The following is a 17488-nucleotide window of genomic DNA, read 5'->3' as shown; positions in this document are numbered from 1 at the left end:
TATGCATGCATTGAGATGGTGATATTCAATCCGAAGCAAGGAGCTGAGTTCAGAAGGCATTCCTGTTTCGAGCAAAGATATGAGTAACTCTCTGGTAATTTCGGCACAGGATAATAAAGATGACGATGAAATCTTACCCGACATCTGCGAATTGAACCGGTCAAACCAACGAGCGAGGGATGGAAACGACTGCATGTAAAGCAAGTCGTGCCCCGTCAACACCATCTTCAGAGCAGGCTTTGATGGGGAGAACATAGAGAAGCCTTCTGGTGCGATGAAAGCGAGCAGTGTGCCGAGTACCAAGGTAAATAGATACAAGAGGTTCGTCAGGGAAGACGCCGAACTCATAAGCGAGGTTGACTGCAGCGCCTAGCAGCCTCCAAGACATCGGGTCTGACTGCTTTGCCGGCTCAAATACATCGTCTTGCCATCGTATTGATAAGACATTGCTATTGCTTCGTTTTCCATTATGGCGATTGTGTTCTGGGAGCATCAGTTCGCCATCCCAGTCGGGATTATCGGGTGGAATTTGCACGGATCGTGGGGGCCAGTCAGATATCAACAAAAGACTCTCGATAGCTCCCAGGACTCGGGAGTCTGTCGTAGAGAAACCTTCTCGCCCGAGCATAATGCGTTGAATCAGCACCTCGCAATGCTTCCATAAACGATTATGAATGTAGTGACTTCGAGATGAGCCTCCAGGGCCCGGAGGAATGAAAAATCGAGAGGATATCGTCAGGAGAGTGCAACACAACATTGGATCCTATTTGAGCAATTGTTCATTGTTTCCATGCGAGAGAAGGTCTGGGTTTATGATTTGCGAAAGGGAAGCGAGGTGCTGGGAAAATCTGGAAAAGAGTTAGTGAATCGGCAGGTTTGCACATATTCGAGTGATTCATACAGATCTAGATAAGTCACTGCTTCCTGTGAGGTCAACCACCTATGCCGAACGAATTAGCAGTCATCCCACAAGTCAAGAATTTCTTCACTTGGCTGGGAAAGGGCGGATATTGTCGCCTGGCTAGATTCTGAAGCACGCGAGCAGAACCCGGTCGATCCGAATGCCTCGGACGGTGAACTGTGGATGGCATGGCTGTGGATTCTGTGCATGGAACCTCTGTCGGGGGTGCTGCATCAGATAGCCCATTTACTGTATTGCCGATAGCAGCAAGATTGGTACCGGGTTCAGATGACGGGGGCTCCGAAGCAGTTGGTTGCATGGTTACCGGGTCCATGCGTGGAGCTTGTATTGGTTCTGTTGCATCAGGCAAGTCGCTTATAGCACTATCGACAAACGCAATATTCCCATCATGATGAGATGGCCTGGGATCGGAAGTAATTGTCTGCGTGACCGCCAGTTCTGTGCGTGGAGCCTCGGTCTGGTGAGTTGTATCAGACACTCCGCTTGGAGCATTTTCAATAGGAGCACGATTTTCATGATTTGCAGAAACTGGGAAAAGCTCAAGGGGCGCTGGACTCTGCGACATTTCCAGTTTCACAGACCAAGAGCCACTCTGGCTGGAATCAGTCTCGCTGGAGTCAGTGTCGCTGGAGTCACTCTCGCTAGAGTCAGTGTCGCTGGAGTCATTCAGGCTAAAGTCACCCTGGTGAGAGACCACCGGACTAGGAGGAAGAGAAGTACGGGCAGATATATCTGACCACAAAAGAGTCGCATCAAGTGGCTCTAAAGCTGGGGCCTCTTCAAAGGCGCATTTGCGATGCTTTTTGCGGCATTCGGTGCAAGGTGGAGAGTCAATGACCTCACATCGTGCTTCTCGGGTTTGACAATTGACACAGGTCAGAGCTCTGGCCACCGTCATACTTTGGTCGACACCTTCTTGTATAGAGGTAGCACCTCTATTCTCCTGGGGCATAGATATTCGTGTAGACCCCCCATTCCGCTGGGGCACGCATTCTCGGCCGCTCGCACGACATCTTTTACAAGGCGGTTGTCCATCAATGATCTCACATCGGTTGTGGGAGACCATACATTCAAGACATGGTAGACGATTTTTCGTGCACTGACTTCGAGATTTTTTCTTCACAGTGGTCCTTTGTGGCAGAGATCCTTCTCTGGCTGCAGACGGGACATACCCCTGGGGCACACATTCTCGACCGACCTCCAGACAGTCTCTGAAAGGTAGTTGTCCATCGATGATCTCGCATCGGGAGTGTAAGGCGATACATCGTTTGGGATTCATCTGGCGCTTCCGCTTGTTAGGGGAAGCTGTAGCTGTAGACCCCGTGGTCCGTTGGGCCATAGATTGCCGTCCAGATGTCGCAGCCAGAGTCTCTTGAGGCAGGGTTGCTTGTGAAGCTGTAGATCTATTCCCCGTAGTCCCTTGAGTCACAGATGGCTGTTGCACTGTAGCGCTTGCAGCATTTTGGGACCCAGATGACTGTTTACCTGCAGACAAGACATACTCTGGGATCACGCATTCTGGCCTCTCGAACGACATCTCTTGCAAGGTGGCCCATCAGGCCTCTCGCATCGCCCATGGGCGAGAGAACATGCAGCGCATCGCACAGGTTTGCCTGGGCGCGCAAATTTGGAGAGTGACTCCTCAACAACACAATGGCGACCTGTATCACGACAGCCAATGCACGGAATCTTGTCAACGACCACACAACGAATTCCTCAGCGCCGGGAAGCTGCACAGGCATTGGGATTGAGTGGTTTTTGAAGGAGTCGGCATATTACAGTCATAAGGTTGGTGATAAGTTTATGCGGAGACACGGAGGAGGAGGAGCTTCGGATACATAGAGCTGGGGAAGAGATGGGGCTTGCCAGGGACGGGGGACTCGGTATGAACTGGTCAATCATCCGGGCCGGACGGCAAAGCGGTAAAAGCGGCCAGTGCCCCAAAGTGTCTTTCTTTGTTTAGCCGCTTCCTTTTCGAAGGTTGTTCGAAGGTTGCAATTTCTTTGAAATTCCAGAGGTTACAATTGGATGACTTGGGTATCTAGTCTCAGAACTCAGAGATACATAGTAAAACAAAACTTTCCTGCTGCATGAATGAAAAAACGAACAACAATCAAGATGAGACAGCTTGACTTCGCGGCTCAAAAACTACCGCATAGCGACCAGGCTGCGCGGTTAACTGATCTCGCATATCGCGCTCCACAGCCTCGCCAGTCTCGCCGGGGGCAAAACGGACGTGATATCGTGAAAGCAAGATCGTAGCTACCAAGCGAATCTGAGTAAGAGCTAGGTTCTTTCCAACGCACACACGGCGACCTAGTGATATGCAAGTTAGGATTGGGGAATCATCAATCGGGGCTGAGAAGAATAACTTACCAACACCAAAGGGTGCAAAAGCGCTCTTGTCGCGGATCATTTCTGGTCGGCTATACCAGCGTTCTGGGATGAAGGACAGTGGATCTTCGAATGCGCTTTCCACTGAGGCAAAAAGTAATTGGGTTAGTGTTGTGGGAGTGAAAGCTGGTTGCTTCTCGAAAACGTACTTCGGAAAATTGTATACTTGGGCGCAGCAACCTTGATGCCGCCAGGAATGTATGTTCCGTCTACTGTCATGCCCTCCTCAGGAGTCGTGCGTGTGCCCATGGTGAGAGCGGCGGGGATGAGTCGCATACTCTCGTTGATGAAACCATTGAGACATGGCAGGTTTGCCAGAGTATTGATATCGGATGGATCGACATCCTTGACCTCTTGGTATACGCGTTCGGCCTGCTCGGGATACAGTGCCATGAAGTACCACAGCAGGATCAGACTCGGACCAGTTGTGTCGCTAATGCGAAGTGAGAATGAGCTCAGGTTACCATTCAACAACCAGTTTTGTGAAGAACATACCTTCCACCCACAATGACCGAAACAGTGTTTCCACTCAGCAATTGCTTCTTGGCCACCCAATTCTTCTCGTTCCTCCCTTCGTGGAACTCTTTAATAAAATGAGAAGCAATATCCGGCTGTGTAGCCTCAGTCTGAAGCCGGCGCTCCATGCATTGATCACAGAAAGAGATCATTCCCATCCAGTCCTTCACACGCCAGAAGCGGGCCAGAAATGCAAACGCCAATCGAATAGCCCAAACGGTGTGATTGAGCGAGCCGAGAATAGCGAGTGCAGAGCGCTGTTGCATGATAGCGCGGTGCCATGTCTTAGTTTTCATCATGCTAAAGTTCTCATTGAAGGCGAATTCACCCATAGAGTCAAAGGCAAACCATTGCATGATGTCGTTGGGTACTACTGGCTGGCTGTTTGCACTTGCAATGATCGACTCTAATGTCCCGATTTGCTCGAGGATGCGAGGGAGATACTCTCGAATTGCTGAGTGGCGGATTAGCCATCAACGAGAGCACCGCTAAGGGTACAAAACTTACATTTTGTTGACAGTGCTCGATTCCATACTTTGCGTCGCTCAGTGTGATCCTCCTCTTTACGGGAGAAGATAGGCGAAACACGCGGATGCACTATATCATACCAATCGGAGCGGATATTGGCATTGCCAGCTCCGTCCATGGCTTCCCATGCCTTGGGGTGGAAGATGGTAATTTCAGAGGGACCTGCCTTGAATGTTAATTTCCATCTCATCAGCTAGGTCTTATTCGTGCACTGACCTGTCCGCACAAAGTTACCATATTTCTTGTGTAGTCCATCAAGGAACAAGTGGTTTCGCGAATCCCGACACTTGTAGACACTCCACAATTTGCTAACGGCTGCAGCGCGAGGACCAGGGAAGTGGCCGATACGGTGGAAGAACAGACGATAAATAGTGATGCTGGTGAACATGCCAAACAGATAATACGAAAAGCATTGTAGCCACCATACTGCTATAGAACTTGCTGCTTCGGGGCTTTTATGGATATGCAGGGAGATGCCTGCGGCTAGAGCAGCTACATGGCAGGCAACAACACTGGGTGCACGAAGATGCCATTCTCCTCGAATGAATATGCCCAGGTGAGCGGATACACCGAGTGCTGTTGCTGCAAGAAAATCTTGCCAGATCATCGTGGAAGAGGAGTTGTTGCTATGCAAACTGAAAGATTGGATTATCGCGGTTGAGGAGGAGTGGAATATTTGTGAGTCAGGGCCCTCGAATTTGATCTGACACTTCGGGTGTTTTCTACCACTCAGCTTGTGTGAAATTCCTAATTTAGTAGTCCTATGCAGTTAAGTATCGAACACTGCCATGACGACTGACGCTACAGGGGAGTTGGCGCTGTTGGCTTATCGTCTGGGGGCCGTATCCGTTCGTATGAATACTAGACAATACTCGAACATGTCAGTACATTCTCCTCGACCGTCGTCAGAACCCTGTTGAGCCTGAGAAGGCACAGACCAGTGTCAGATTATTGTTGGATCATTAGTGTTAGACTTGCATGGCCCCAATCAAACGGCCTTACAGTATGGCATGGTCCCACGCGGCCCCCACGAGGTCCAAAATTCTCGAATGCAACGAAGGCAGACACGGCGCGTAAAACCAACGCACTAAAATCATGCAGATTTGACTTACTAGGATCTATTTTCAGTTGGTGTTCTGAGGTTGCAGAGAACCATTCCAGCACTGCCCGTTTTGCGATCATTGGACTACTTAATCTGCAGGACTAAGCTCGAACAAGCATGACGCATCCGCGAATGAGGGGCGGGAGGGGCTGCTTATGGGGGCCTAAAAGCTCGCAGATCATTTCTGCAGAGTTTCACGGGATCCCACAGACCATGAAGATCTATCTGCCTTGGCCGAGTTATTAATTAGACTCGGCTACGGGAGCAAAGAATGGCTTAGCGGTTCGCCCCATCGGCCGGGGGGCAGTTTCTTCACCCTTTCCCATTTGATTCTGCCCCAATTACTGAACTTGGGATAAGTGACATCAGTCTTATCGCTACCTGAAGAGTTAGTTACTCAAAACGACTTTTGACTTGCGTCTGTTGGGGGCTAAAACATGCGTAACGCGGGCTGGTTTCGCCCCCGGGGCCCTTGTCCTGCCTACTGCATACTTCCTACCACCTGGTGATTGAAGCTGCATGAGCCATGTACATGGGGGGGCGGGGGGTTATGACAGGGCCCTGGGGGCTAGATGCAAAAACAGCGATTCGGGGAAATGTCTTGCAGCTGAATATTTGACCCCAGCGTCTTGCTCGAGTCGAATCTGACCTCGCAGAATCTAAACCATCTCATCGATCGTTGCTCACCATGGCTACCCTCGTGTCAAAGCAGATCACTGTGATCGCATCCTTTGCGGTGTTAAACCTGTTGGCATTGATTGCCATGGGTCTTCGGTTTTATTCTATGAAGGTGGTTCATAGGAAAATCAAAGCCCACGATGCTCTTTGTATCGTGTCGCTAGTGATGCTTATTGCGTATAGCATTGTTTTGCTCATTGGTAAGTGCCATAACTCCGACAATTATTCCATTTTCAAGGCTAAGATCTCTCAAAGGCACGATCGCTGGTGGTATTGGACTCCACATTGGTCAACTTTCGATGCCCGAGATGGAGCCAAAGATGGAGACTGGATTGAAGGTATGGCGTTCAACAATTTCCAAAAATTGGCGGAAACCTTACTCACTTACTTGGAATGAACAGGCATTCTTCTCATCACAGTTCTTCTGGGCTATCTCTATTGCTAGTTTCAGACTTGCTATCTTGGACTTTTATGTCCAAGCCTTTCCCACCAAAGTCTTCCGTATGTTTGCCTACGGTGCCATGACTGTCGTAGGTCTCTTCTTTATCGGTAGTATTACGACAACATTGGCAATGTGTCGTCCAATCGTTTCCAATTGGGATCAGAACATCAAAGGAAAATGTGGCGACGAAGGAACAGCCGAGCTAGCCGCAGCTGCATTCAACATGGCCCTTGATGTGGGAATTGTGGTTCTGCCAGTACCGGTTATCTGGGGCTTACACATGAGCAAACAAAAGAAGGCTGCTGTTGTAGCCACCTTTGGCTTGAGTTTGGGGTAAGTAGTACCTAACTTTGCTTAAGTTTACATCCTCTAACGTGTCACAGTATCTCCGCAATCAACCTTGCTCGCATCATCCAAGTCCTACGCTGCAGTCTCCACGACTTCACCTATTGCACTGCGGATGCCGCAATCCTGACCGTGGCTGAGATGGCCGTCGGTATCATTGTCTCTTGCGTGCCAATGCTTGGCCCGGTGATTTTCCCAGAGCGCCGTCGTCGCTTCGATAAGCGTTATATCTACCAGCCCAACGATTCCTCCTATGGCTCGTCCCGGAAGCACGGCCGACAGCATAGCGATAGCCAGGGCAGCACCGAGATGGCTCTGGGCCCAAATTGGGAGAAGCGTGAGAATACGCAAAATATGCAGTATACCCAAATCTATAACAAAGTTCTACCTCCAACCCCGGTTCACGTCAGACAGGGTGAGATCGCTGTGTGGCGCGAGTTTGAGGTGCAGTCAGATGCAAGCAACCGGTTCTAAGCACGGCTGAACGGATTTGGGCATGAAAATACGACTACAATCCTTTTCTTTTTCAATTAGCGAGCACTTGATAATTTTCGAATCTGAAATCAATATTCAATCCATATACTACGTACATCTTCAATATTTCATATTGACATTGTCTGGAATGGATTTACTTCGGAGCGGGGTAAGACAAGTGGACTGTTGGATGAACGCGATAATTGTGAACTGCGAGGCCTACTGCATGTGAGACTATCTTTACTGAGAATCATGCAGAATACAATGCACATTAAGGCTTCAATGTAACCCTAACCGAGGACGAATTACCAGGCTAGGAATCTGCCCTGTGGCACCATCAGCAGCTAAGGCGACCCATTAGCGCCAACGAGCTGGTTGTATGCAAGCCTTTAGGCAGCGCCCCCAATCAAGCTCCCAGCGTAAGCCTTTGATCAGCCTTAGCTCACCGAAAAGGGAAGCAGGGCCGGACAAACATTTTCTAGACCAATCAGGGGTCTAGGATTAGTAGATCTGGACGAAGTGAAAATGGACATGATCCGCTACGATCTCCACGGGACTGCGCTCGGCTCTGGCGGGAGGATCGAAGGATGAAGGATGAAGGATCGCATAAATTGTAAAGCTAAAGTAGAAAACTGATCTATTCGTGGCCCAAGCGACTGGTTCCCATGAAGCATTTATACAGAGATCGTGCATTGATAGGTCATCGGTAGCGCATACAAGGCAACAAGCCATGCATTGTAAATCCGGAATGTGGTTCGGTCTTCCTTGACCGTCCGTCTCGTCAGCGAGCGCCAACTTACCCAAATTCCCAGCCCCAATGGAATTAAATATCCGACCATATTAGAGGACCAGTAGAGCGGACATAAGATACTCCATGCTGTCACCACACCAGCGATACTCCACCGAGCCATGTCATCGCCGATCACTAACGGCAATGTACGGCGACCCGCCGCAGCGTCACCGGGTTGATCGTACATATCTTGAACATGAACGCTGGTCCCGACGACCAGAGCGATCAAGAAGATCCAGGGGATGATCGATCGCGGGAGTGATGTCTGCAGAGCGACTTCGAGTGTCCCCGAGGCAAAAGATGTAAACCCGGCGGCATTGAGTAAATTCCGAATAAGCCAGTGGCCATCACCGCCCCCAAAGTCGTTATAGATAGTTCCGAAGATTGCTAGGAGGGCGCTCTGGACTACGCCACCCCCGACGAAAGCGCTAATGGCCATGGCGGTTGGAATGGATAATAGACCCAAGGTGTGAGCTTGTGATGGAGTCAGGCGGCCAGCTGCAATGGGTCGCCAGGGCTTGTTCAGCTTGTCTTCAGCTACTGAGCCTGGATGTCGCTGGTTGTTGACTGTGAAGCCGAGGAGGTTGAACCAAGTGTAGGCAAACATGAGAGGGAGACGAGAGAGGAATGTGGTATAATGTAGTTGGCTTGAGTGGAAGTATGCAAAGGCAATACTTGGAAAGACCATGGTTTTGAGGTCATTGAAGCAAAAGAGCCAAAGTGTGTAGACTTGATATCGAATTGAATTGAGGAGTTGAAGGGATGTATCTATCTCCTGACGATGCCAGCCGAGTAGCTTGTGCAGTGAATTGATTGCAACCCGTTTGACAGACTTGCCAGGCATCTTGACTTTGACAAAAAGCAAACAGTTTGGATGATAGTGAGTCCATTAGGTAGCTACCAACTAGACCGAGCAGTCTGTCTATATACGTCTCCAATGACCAAAACATCCGGACCTGTGAGATAATCGTAGGCGGCAGTGTCATCTTTCCAGCCCATCTCCAGGAACATGCAATTCCTCCGACAGGATAGCATCGGCTGGATGTCCTATTCCGACTGTTGTCATGGGTTGAATGGCATCAGATGGGGGCTGGGGGCCGGGGAGAACGATGTTGATCCAACAACAGTTCCAACACAATGGTATTCAGGTAATCTTTCATCGTTCTGACAGGTATGGTGATGAGTATTGAAAGTATCCTGGGTTTTGAATGTACTACTCGCAGTTAAAAATTCCATATTGGTTATCAGCAGCTTTCAGCCCCCAAAATAGATCAGGTCAGTCAGAGGGCCAATTAAGAAAAAAAAGAGTGGAGATGGAATGTGTGTTGCGACCTCAAAGGTACAGTCAGGAAATAAAGTCCGTACAGTCATGAGTGTGATAGTTTGGGGGCTGTGAAAGTAGTGATGTAGCACTACAGTACTTCAGTACAGTCTGACTACAGGATGCACATTCTCGTCCCGGAGACGTGACGGAACCCGGCGAGACCTTCATTATTAGGTTGTCCATGGGGCCTATTTTTCGGCCCCCGCAGCCCCCGTTTGGCCCCCACATTTCTTTGCTTGTTGCTTTATGAGCATCACAAGAGGGGCATCACTGGGATGGTACCTTGGTACCTTTTTCTGTTTGTGTACAACCTCAACTCCTCCCCTATTTAGTCCCCTCCCGGTCTCCTCTTTCACTGTACAACAAACCATCACACTCACCCTCGGAGTCCTTCCAACCATCCGAATTCAACCTCAACCTCCATCACCATACCTCAAACCCACAATCGAACAACCTTTCTTGTTCAACATGTCCGTCAAAGTCTTCATCTACGCGTACCGCAAGGCCGGGATCTCCCTGGAGGACTTCAGAACACACTACGAGGCCCACGTTGACCTCATCAAGCGTCTCACCGGCGACGACTTCCCTCTCTCCCACAAGCGCAGCTACGTCGCTCGCAACACCGTCGAGGTCGCCGCAGAGGGCGCCAGCGATCGCAATACCCTGACCCCCGCAACGGTCATTGTCGGACAACAGTCGGACTTTGACTTTGACGCCTATGCTGAGCTCACCTTTGCCGACCAGGCTGCTTTCCAGGCCTTTGGTGCGAAGGTTTATGCCCCCGATGCTGCGGCTCAGATTGCTGCCGATGAGGAGAAGTTCTTGGACAAGTCGAAGCTGGGAATTGTGTTGCTGGGGGAGGTTATTGAGACTACCAAATAAAAGATAGAATACACTGGGAATGTCTCTTTAAAGAATGATTAATCATGAATGGATAATGGAAATTATATGATACTTGATTGAGCTTCAGTAACTTTTCTTTGTCTCCTAGTGATCTCCATGAATGCCAAGCATGGCTGAGTGGGCTGGCGGGTGGCGGGGCCTAATAATGACTAGTCTGTAGCGCTAGGCTTGTTCCTGGACCACAACACGAACTGATCTCATAAGCCTCCCATGATTTTTATCGCTTCGAGAGTGCACAACAGTCATAAGAGGCCTCATTTGGGCACCATCTAGGTACTGCGACATACTGGGTCACGTTTTCTCGACCTGGTCACGTGTTGACTGTCTCAACTTTCCATCAACTTTCCATCCCCTGATCTGATCTTATTCTCACGCAATGGTGGTATTTTGACAGTCTGATTCTTGGGTAACTGAGAGCCAATTGATTCTTCGGGTGGTGAGCGTCATCGAAATCCTTGGAATATGTGCCGACCTCTATCATCTGCGCGTCCTCGGTGCTACATTCACTGTATAAAACCAAGACCAAGCAACATTGCCGATCAATATCGAAAGCGAGAGGCCAGATTCGACCTGAATAGACTGGCAAGTGTCGCAGCAGACTCGGTGGGAGCCGCTCGATGCGTTTCTTTCAAGAAGTACCCCGATGGCATGTTCAACAAAGCTCCTCATGTCGATGGATGATGGCCAAGAAGTTGTAGCCAAGGTGCCGAACCCAAATGCTGGCACTCCACACTTTACCACTGCCAGTGAAGTTGCCACAATGGAGTTTGTAAGTCTATCTTCAACTACATTAAAACTGAATCTTGCTAACATTTCGAGAGGCCAGAAATATTCTTAACAAACCAACGCCTCGCGTATACACATTGAACTCACAAGCAAACTCACACCCTGTTGGGGCTAAGTTTATCGTTATGGATAAAGCTGAAGGTGTTCCGCTTTCCTAAGACTGGAACACGATGAGTTTACCACAGAAGCTACAAGTGCTTGTTGCCCTCACAAGTCTCCAGAAAAAGTGGCCGAGTGTTTCATTCTCGCACTAGGGCAGCTTGTACTACAAGGGTGACGTGCAGCCCCTAGCAGATAGGTACTACGTCAAGAATGGGAAGGCAGTGAGAGATTCAGAGTTTACTATTGGGCTGGCTACGGGCCGGGATTGGTTTGATGCAGGCCGTTCAATTTTGGAGGTCCAGAGAGGGCGATGTACGTCGTGGCTCGTACTATCGTTGTGCAGCAGCTGATAGGTTTACAGGGTCTTCTCTAACGCAGTATCTGCAAGCAGTCGGGATGCGAGAGGCGAAGGCAATCCAGTCTTTGAAACCTCCGAAACAGATTGTCTTGTTCTGCGGCCCAAAGCTGTATCGACCAGGCACGGAAAAGAAAATGACTGTTCTAGCATGGTACCGCCAAATAGTGGATGCCCTTATACCAATAGATAGGCGATCACTAGAGCTTCCCTCTGGCATAACGATTTACACGATGACAACATCTTCGTAGACCCGCATAATCCCGGAAAGATTACGGGTATCATCTACTGGCAATCTTGTCACATCTCTCCCCTCTTCAACCACAATCCGGACCCAGCTCTCCTCGACTTGAATGGCCTCGAGCCCGAGACACTCGATCTGGTTCCACGCCCGAAACTGTCCGGAAACTGTCCGGGCTTTCACCGGAAGAACGGTAGACGGCTGTACACCAGTATACCGTCCAATGGATGGCGAAAACTCATGCATTCAAAAAACTCCGATCTATACCGAGTAGTCGAATTCCAAAAGACGGCAGCATAAGGGCTGATATTTCTTGCCCACCGAATGTTTGAATACGGCGAGGCGCATTTTCAATCGCTCCTGGTCGACCTGAAAGATACGTGGACCGACTTACCTGCTGTCAACAGCGACATGCCATTCCCATTCCATTTTTTCCGAAGAAGAGCTCAAGGGTATTAAACAGGATAACGATGGTGCGGGGGCGGGGACCGAGCTTGTTGGGGAGGTCAAGGAGAGAATGGGCGATTTGTGGCCGGACAAAGGCTTTATTGAGCATGAGCGATACGAGGATTGCAAAGATGCTCTCCAAGAAGTCAAAGACATGATACTGGAGCAATTGGCTGAAACTGTCGAGGAAAAGGCCGAATTTGAGCGCTATTGGCCATTTGAATGATCTCGACATCGGCAGAAGGAAAAATCCATAATATTTCCTTTTTGGGGGATTAGCTCCATTTCGCAATATCGGATCCCATTTATAAAATGAGTCTTATTTACATATAATTTTTCATTTTATAAACCCTACAATTGAAATGTATATACCTATTTTGCTAATAGACCTTATTGACACTCTGTTTGACACTTTTAGGAAGTAATCCCTATTTTAGACCGAGCTATTAGGAAGAAAAGTGCTATAATAGGCAACAGTACCTATGACTGGATCTCGGCGCAATTATTAAAAGCTACTGCACCACTTCTCCCAGCTCAATTCCAGCCTATGGAATGCAGACCAAGTACCTAGTAAGATGAGTCGGAGGTTTCGCCGTTCGAGTCCCAAACTGACTCCACTTCATTCACAGGAATATCAGCGAAGCCATAGCAGGCCAAAAAAACGTCTGCCCAATGCTTATCCTCTACCTTATGGTGATGCTTAAATCCGACCCAGAATCTATACATGGCAGGTTAAATCTGATACTCATCAATTGAAGAGCACATTTTGTTCCTTCCTTCAAACGCGACCTAAAAAACTTACAAAGTTTTACATTCAGCATGCCAAAACCATTTGCCAATATCATTGGGCGAGGGCCAGATACCAACGGGGAGACTTTCCTACATTTCCACCACATTTAACAAGCAATCATCACTTGTAAGATGGTTTGAATGATAATTCATGGAAAGTATCACGAAATCTTTCTCGAATCTCGTCTCTTTCAACATCTGGGAGCCTCGGAAACACAGGTCCTGTCGCAGGGTATGGACCCAGACAAATTCCTGGGACAATCTCCCATACGACGACGATGAGAAACCCGTCAGGGACGGGACCTGCTCTATCTTGTTTTGATACATCATAACCCAGCGGCTTCGGTGTGAAACTCGAAACTATTTTATTCTGATTGAATAGAGTTCATCAGGTTTATACGTTATGCCTTGTGCAGCTCGGGTTGCAGAATCCTCGAGTTCAGTATTGAACTCGAGGATCTGTACGTATACCCGCATGAAAGCTTTGACTGTAGAACTTTCCGTCACGGCGTTCGCATCCTCGCATGGCAGTTTCAGAGAAGCGTAGTTTGGTGAGTCCCATTCTCCTTGGCGGACGTCTTCTTCGTGGACTTCGAGGATTTTCCATCGTCCTTCTGGATAGGGTTTGCCGGTAGTAATGATGCTGCCGATCTCGACGCGTTTGCGCATAGGGCCCTGGTGGAACCAGGTTCTTTCCTCCTCCATTTTGACGACAGGTAATGTGGTGTTGCGAAGATTTCCTCGCAGTTAGGCAGATCTGATGTGTGTGTTGATATTATAGATAGCTTGAAAAAGGAGCAGTGGTTTGTACTAGGCCTAATTCTGACTCTCCGCGTCCATTTCGGGTATAAGAAAACATACTTTGTAGTAGCATGTCTCGTCGTAGAGAGTTGAACTGAATACACTTTTCAAAGGCTTTTATCTTTCGCAAGAAACCTGCGACGGTAAACTGTATTAGGGGTAAGAAATGTGGTATAAATCCCCCTAATGATATGCTAGAGGAGTAAATCCTACATTACTCTTAATATTTTTCCTCGCCAGCCTCTAGAAATCAGAGCATACAGCGTGTACATAAGGGGCTTGTGTACTACTTTATCTAAGAGAATATGGGCGGCTTTATGGTGCAAAGTGGAACTTGAATTGCATTCAACCATCGAGAATATCAGTTCTCAATCTCGAAGAGGCCCATGAACTAAGAATTTTGTACAGAGAAAAGATATATCGTCCGGGAGACGTGAAGTGCGCACATCGCGAGATGAAGAAAGTAGCAAAGAAAATCAAAGACCCGTCATGAAGCAGTGGGCACTTCGCAGGCCGGCTATTGATACGAGGCTGCAATCCGGTAGCAGATGAGAAAGAATAAAAGATCAATCCCATTGGAAAAGAATGAGATACGAGAAAGGGATGCAACGCATCTCCTCGAGAAGATGGCCAGGTTTCAACCACATAAATGATCGAGCTGTTTCTCCTCAAGACACTTCGCAGAAGAAAGGTAATAAAAAGGGTAGACATAGATCGAAAAAGATCGGAAGCAAGTGCAACTCCACAATTCCGTTCCATACCATCCACCCACAAGAAAATAGGTACAGCACCAGCGTGAAAAAGCACGAAAGGCAAAGTCTAGGCAGGAAGAAAGAACTGCAAAACCAGAACACTCTCAAATCATCGGCAGGCTCACATCACTACCCACAGATCAGAGCGAGTCTTCTCTATCAAATCTCACACATCCTCGCTTAGACGTAGCGGCGGCGGAAGTTGTGGGGGAAGGGGCTGCCGCTAGGCTTGCCCGAGGGAGCACCGGGGTGACCGCTCTGGCTGGGGAAGGGCAGGATGCTAACTGAGCCTGAGGGGATGCGTACGGAGCTAGTAGCGAAGCCGGATGGGACCCGGGAGGAGGAGGGGAACGGAGTAGAGCTAGCGGTGGGGATGATAGTCTGGGTGGAGGTGGGCTCAGAGTCATCACCATCATCAGTTGCGCTGGTGTGGTGGTGGTGACCGTGGTGGCCGTGGTTACCCTCACCGTTGCCCTCCTGCTGGTGGCTCTGGCCGGGGGCAGTGGTGACAGTGGTGCCGCTCTGCCATACAAATTAGCGTTCCACGACTTTTGAAACATAGGAGGCTGAAGTACATACAGCAGTCACGGTCTCGGTGACAGTCACAGTAACGGGGCTGCAGTTACCCTCACCGCCGCTGCCAGCAGTGACGGAGGTGGTGGGGACCTCGACGAGGGTGACGGTCTCAGTAGCGGTGGAGTGCAGAGTAGTGGTCTGCTCACCGCTGCCAGCCTGCTGGTGGCCATTGGCATCGGGGGCCTCAGTCTGAGTCCAGGCAGTTAGTTTGATATTGGCCAATACGGGGTCATTTGAGAGGAACTTACAGCAGTCACCGTGTGCACATCGGTAGTAGTGCGGTGGATAGTGGTGGTGATAACGCTGGTGGAGGTACCAGTGCCCACAGTGTAGGTCAGAGTGATATCACCAGTGGCGGTCTCACCAGCACCCTGGCTGGGAATACCAGTGCTGACTGAAGGAGGGTACGAGTATGGGATGCTCGAGGGGGTGCGCGAGGGAGTACGCGATGGAGCAGCACTGGAGGAAGCAGGGCCCGAAGAAGCGACAACCGATGAAGAGGCGGAGGAGGTAGCATCAGAGCCCGACTCCACAGGAGTAGGGACAATAGTGCGAGTGATAGTGGGTAAAGGAGCAGGAGACTCGCTGTGGATGATGCTACGGATGCGGTGGACACGACGAGCGTGGTGCTCAGCCTCACCGACGGCGGCGAGACCAGCGACGAGGGCAAAGGTCAATTTGTTGAACAGCATGGTGTGTGAAGTGAGTGGATGTCTGGGATATCTCTTTTGAGTCTTAGACAATCAATGTCTTGTTGATAGACGTGGGATGAGCGAATGTGGGCTGAGCGTTGGAAGAGCGAAAGAGCGTGGGTGCTGCGAAGTCGATTCGCAGGAGAAAAGAAAGTCAACGTCTAACGTGAAAGAAAGTAAAGATTCTCGCAGAGAACCAGGTAGAAAAAAAGGGCGAGGTGGAGGTTGAAGAAAGAGAAAAGAAGAAGAGAGCCAAGTCAGTAGGCAGCAGGGTGGTTAATTAAAAGGCGGGCCACTATCAGAGAAGATAAATGGGGAGGCTAATCCCGCCGCAGATTACTTAGATTACTTGGAGATTGCACTAATCTACAGACAATTAATTTAGTATTGGTATGTACAATGGTACATAACATTACTCGAATTCATCAGAAATCTAATTGTGATCAAGTTAAATATCAACATTTTCTGTATTACCGGCAGAGGCCGAGTGGGGCGGTTACTAATGTAGCGTAGAGTGTATCCGTGCATATTAAAGATGAAATATTGAACATGATTTACTATGTATGACAAAAGTTACCATATGTTATGATAACAATTATATTAATATTTCAAAGAAGTATCGAGTACTTATCTGGCTGAGTGTCCTTTGTATCCATATTCTGTACTCCTGAGGTATTTGGTACACACCATCCCCATTCACTGGCTCTTCTCCACCGTCTCAGGCACCTCAGGCACCGCCTCCTGACTGGCTGATTTCCTTTTTCTTCTTCTTTTTGATTTGATTCCCCGCCCAACTTTCCCCTTCACCAATCATTCCACTCCACTCTACTCCTGACAACGCTGGCCTTTAATCTCACCGTCGCTTACCGAAAGATCCTGAACAAATTGAATCAATTAACACCATATCAATTTATCACTTTACGTGTACACCCATCAGCCACAGCTGGTGGCGCCAGTCCGTTTGCCCCCTATTGCGGGTGGCAGCTTCCCTTGTCCCTTCCTGGCTGCGACAATTTGGCGACAACCTTAGACACGGTGATGTTACACTACAGGATCAAACAGAAACAGGACCAGATCTCACAAATGAGAGGGCTACGGCAGATGTCTGACTATCTGATTGACCGGCAAGTCCTCAAAAATACCAAATATTCAGGCTGTCGATGACAAAATACAACAGTACTCCAAGGACATACTTTCGGCCAGTGTCTCCGAGTGGAGCAGACTAAACCAGCCCAAACCAGCCTTTCAGCAGTCAAGCCAGGCACAACCCGGGCCCGCCATCGATCCCGACCGTCTAGAACCAGCCATTCCCCGATCCTGACTCGTCCAGCCCTCCCGCGCACCAGTCCCGATCGCCCGAGCGGGCGTCGCAGCCAACGTTTCAGTGTTTCAGGCCCGACTTGCTTTCTCTGATGTTGATTCCCTGCTCAACCACCCCCTCGATGACCCCGTGTGCGACCCCAGTCCCGTATGGAAACAAAATTCCAATCACGGTAAGGCTCGTATCACACCGGCCAAGCTACAGTTTC

At 49.2% G+C, this 17488-nt stretch overlaps 8 protein-coding genes across 8 annotated transcripts; 3 read left to right on the top strand and 5 right to left on the bottom strand.

The window, feature by feature from the left end:
• Window positions 1-763: 763 nt before the first annotated feature.
• On the bottom strand, window positions 764-2664 carry N7473_005541 (uncharacterized protein; the record flags this gene model as incomplete). The annotated part of the gene is made up of 3 exons (XM_057151481.1): window positions 764-848; window positions 952-2399; window positions 2425-2664. The coding sequence occupies 3 exons, from the start codon at window positions 2662-2664 to the stop codon at window positions 764-766; spliced, it is 1773 nt and encodes a 590-aa protein (XP_057009286.1).
• Window positions 2665-2935: 271 nt separating this feature from the next.
• On the bottom strand, window positions 2936-5101 carry N7473_005540 (cytochrome P450). The gene is made up of 6 exons (XM_057151480.1): window positions 4577-5101; window positions 4340-4522; window positions 3812-4286; window positions 3466-3749; window positions 3299-3400; window positions 2936-3238 (listed from the first exon to the last, which is right to left on the bottom strand). Exons 1-6 carry the CDS (start codon window positions 4965-4967, stop codon window positions 3036-3038), a joined length of 1638 nt encoding a protein of 545 aa, XP_057009285.1. The 5' UTR covers window positions 4968-5101; the 3' UTR covers window positions 2936-3035.
• A 933-nt stretch (window positions 5102-6034) lies between these two features.
• On the top strand, window positions 6035-7504 carry N7473_005539 (uncharacterized protein). The gene is made up of 4 exons (XM_057151479.1): window positions 6035-6340; window positions 6396-6478; window positions 6542-6915; window positions 6966-7504. Exons 1-4 carry the CDS (start codon window positions 6151-6153, stop codon window positions 7399-7401), a joined length of 1083 nt encoding a protein of 360 aa, XP_057009284.1. The 5' UTR covers window positions 6035-6150; the 3' UTR covers window positions 7402-7504.
• Window positions 7505-8075: 571 nt separating this feature from the next.
• N7473_005538 (UbiA family prenyltransferase) lies at window positions 8076-9035 on the bottom strand (the record flags this gene model as incomplete). The annotated part of the gene is made up of 1 exon (XM_057151478.1): window positions 8076-9035. The coding sequence occupies one exon, from the start codon at window positions 9033-9035 to the stop codon at window positions 8076-8078; it is 960 nt and encodes a 319-aa protein (XP_057009283.1).
• Window positions 9036-9983: 948 nt separating this feature from the next.
• On the top strand, window positions 9984-10397 carry N7473_005537 (EthD domain-containing protein; the record flags this gene model as incomplete). The annotated part of the gene is made up of 1 exon (XM_057151477.1): window positions 9984-10397. The coding sequence occupies one exon, from the start codon at window positions 9984-9986 to the stop codon at window positions 10395-10397; it is 414 nt and encodes a 137-aa protein (XP_057009282.1).
• A 694-nt stretch (window positions 10398-11091) lies between these two features.
• Window positions 11092-12575, top strand: N7473_005536 (uncharacterized protein; the record flags this gene model as incomplete). Its single annotated transcript, XM_057151476.1, has 4 exons — window positions 11092-11187; window positions 11459-11618; window positions 11913-12095; window positions 12310-12575. The coding sequence occupies 4 exons, from the start codon at window positions 11092-11094 to the stop codon at window positions 12573-12575; spliced, it is 705 nt and encodes a 234-aa protein (XP_057009281.1).
• A 923-nt stretch (window positions 12576-13498) lies between these two features.
• On the bottom strand, window positions 13499-13843 carry N7473_005535 (uncharacterized protein; the record flags this gene model as incomplete). Its single annotated transcript, XM_057151475.1, has 1 exon — window positions 13499-13843. The coding sequence occupies one exon, from the start codon at window positions 13841-13843 to the stop codon at window positions 13499-13501; it is 345 nt and encodes a 114-aa protein (XP_057009280.1).
• A 456-nt stretch (window positions 13844-14299) lies between these two features.
• On the bottom strand, window positions 14300-16224 carry N7473_005534 (uncharacterized protein). The gene is made up of 3 exons (XM_057151474.1): window positions 15516-16224; window positions 15271-15456; window positions 14300-15213 (listed from the first exon to the last, which is right to left on the bottom strand). The coding sequence occupies exons 1-3, from the start codon at window positions 15957-15959 to the stop codon at window positions 14872-14874; spliced, it is 972 nt and encodes a 323-aa protein (XP_057009279.1). The 5' UTR covers window positions 15960-16224; the 3' UTR covers window positions 14300-14871.
• Window positions 16225-17488: the final 1264 nt, after the last annotated feature.

The sequence above is a fragment of the Penicillium subrubescens genome, assembly GCF_028828155.1.
Source record: "Penicillium subrubescens strain IBT 31985 chromosome Unknown utg000004l_segment0_segment0, whole genome shotgun sequence".
Lineage (NCBI taxonomy): Eukaryota > Fungi > Ascomycota > Eurotiomycetes > Eurotiales > Aspergillaceae > Penicillium > Penicillium subrubescens.
This window is presented reverse-complemented; position numbering and strand designations above follow the sequence as displayed.

What these genes read in the sequence shown, in the direction of transcription:
- N7473_005540 (XM_057151480.1), bottom strand. Translation starts at nt 4,967, where the DNA reads ATGATCTGGCAAGATTTTCTTGCAGCAACAGCACTCGGTGTATCCGCT. An exon ending in TCGAGCACTGTCAACAAAAT is followed by an intron (nt 4,287 to 4,339) that starts GTAAGTTTTGTA and finishes TCCGCCACTCAG; the next exon opens with CAATTCGAGAGTATCTCCCT. An exon ending in TCGGTCATTGTGGGTGGAAG is followed by an intron (nt 3,750 to 3,811) that starts GTATGTTCTTCA and finishes ACTTCGCATTAG; the next exon opens with CGACACAACTGGTCCGAGTC.
- N7473_005539 (XM_057151479.1), top strand. Translation starts at nt 6,151, where the DNA reads ATGGCTACCCTCGTGTCAAAGCAGATCACTGTGATCGCATCCTTTGCG. An exon ending in AGATGGAGACTGGATTGAAG is followed by an intron (nt 6,479 to 6,541) that starts GTATGGCGTTCA and finishes TGGAATGAACAG; the next exon opens with GCATTCTTCTCATCACAGTT. An exon ending in ACCTTTGGCTTGAGTTTGGG is followed by an intron (nt 6,916 to 6,965) that starts GTAAGTAGTACC and finishes AACGTGTCACAG; the next exon opens with TATCTCCGCAATCAACCTTG.
- N7473_005534 (XM_057151474.1), bottom strand. Translation starts at nt 15,959, where the DNA reads ATGCTGTTCAACAAATTGACCTTTGCCCTCGTCGCTGGTCTCGCCGCC. An exon ending in ATGTGCACACGGTGACTGCT is followed by an intron (nt 15,457 to 15,515) that starts GTAAGTTCCTCT and finishes GCCTGGACTCAG; the next exon opens with ACTGAGGCCCCCGATGCCAA. An exon ending in TCACCGAGACCGTGACTGCT is followed by an intron (nt 15,214 to 15,270) that starts GTATGTACTTCA and finishes TTTGTATGGCAG; the next exon opens with AGCGGCACCACTGTCACCAC.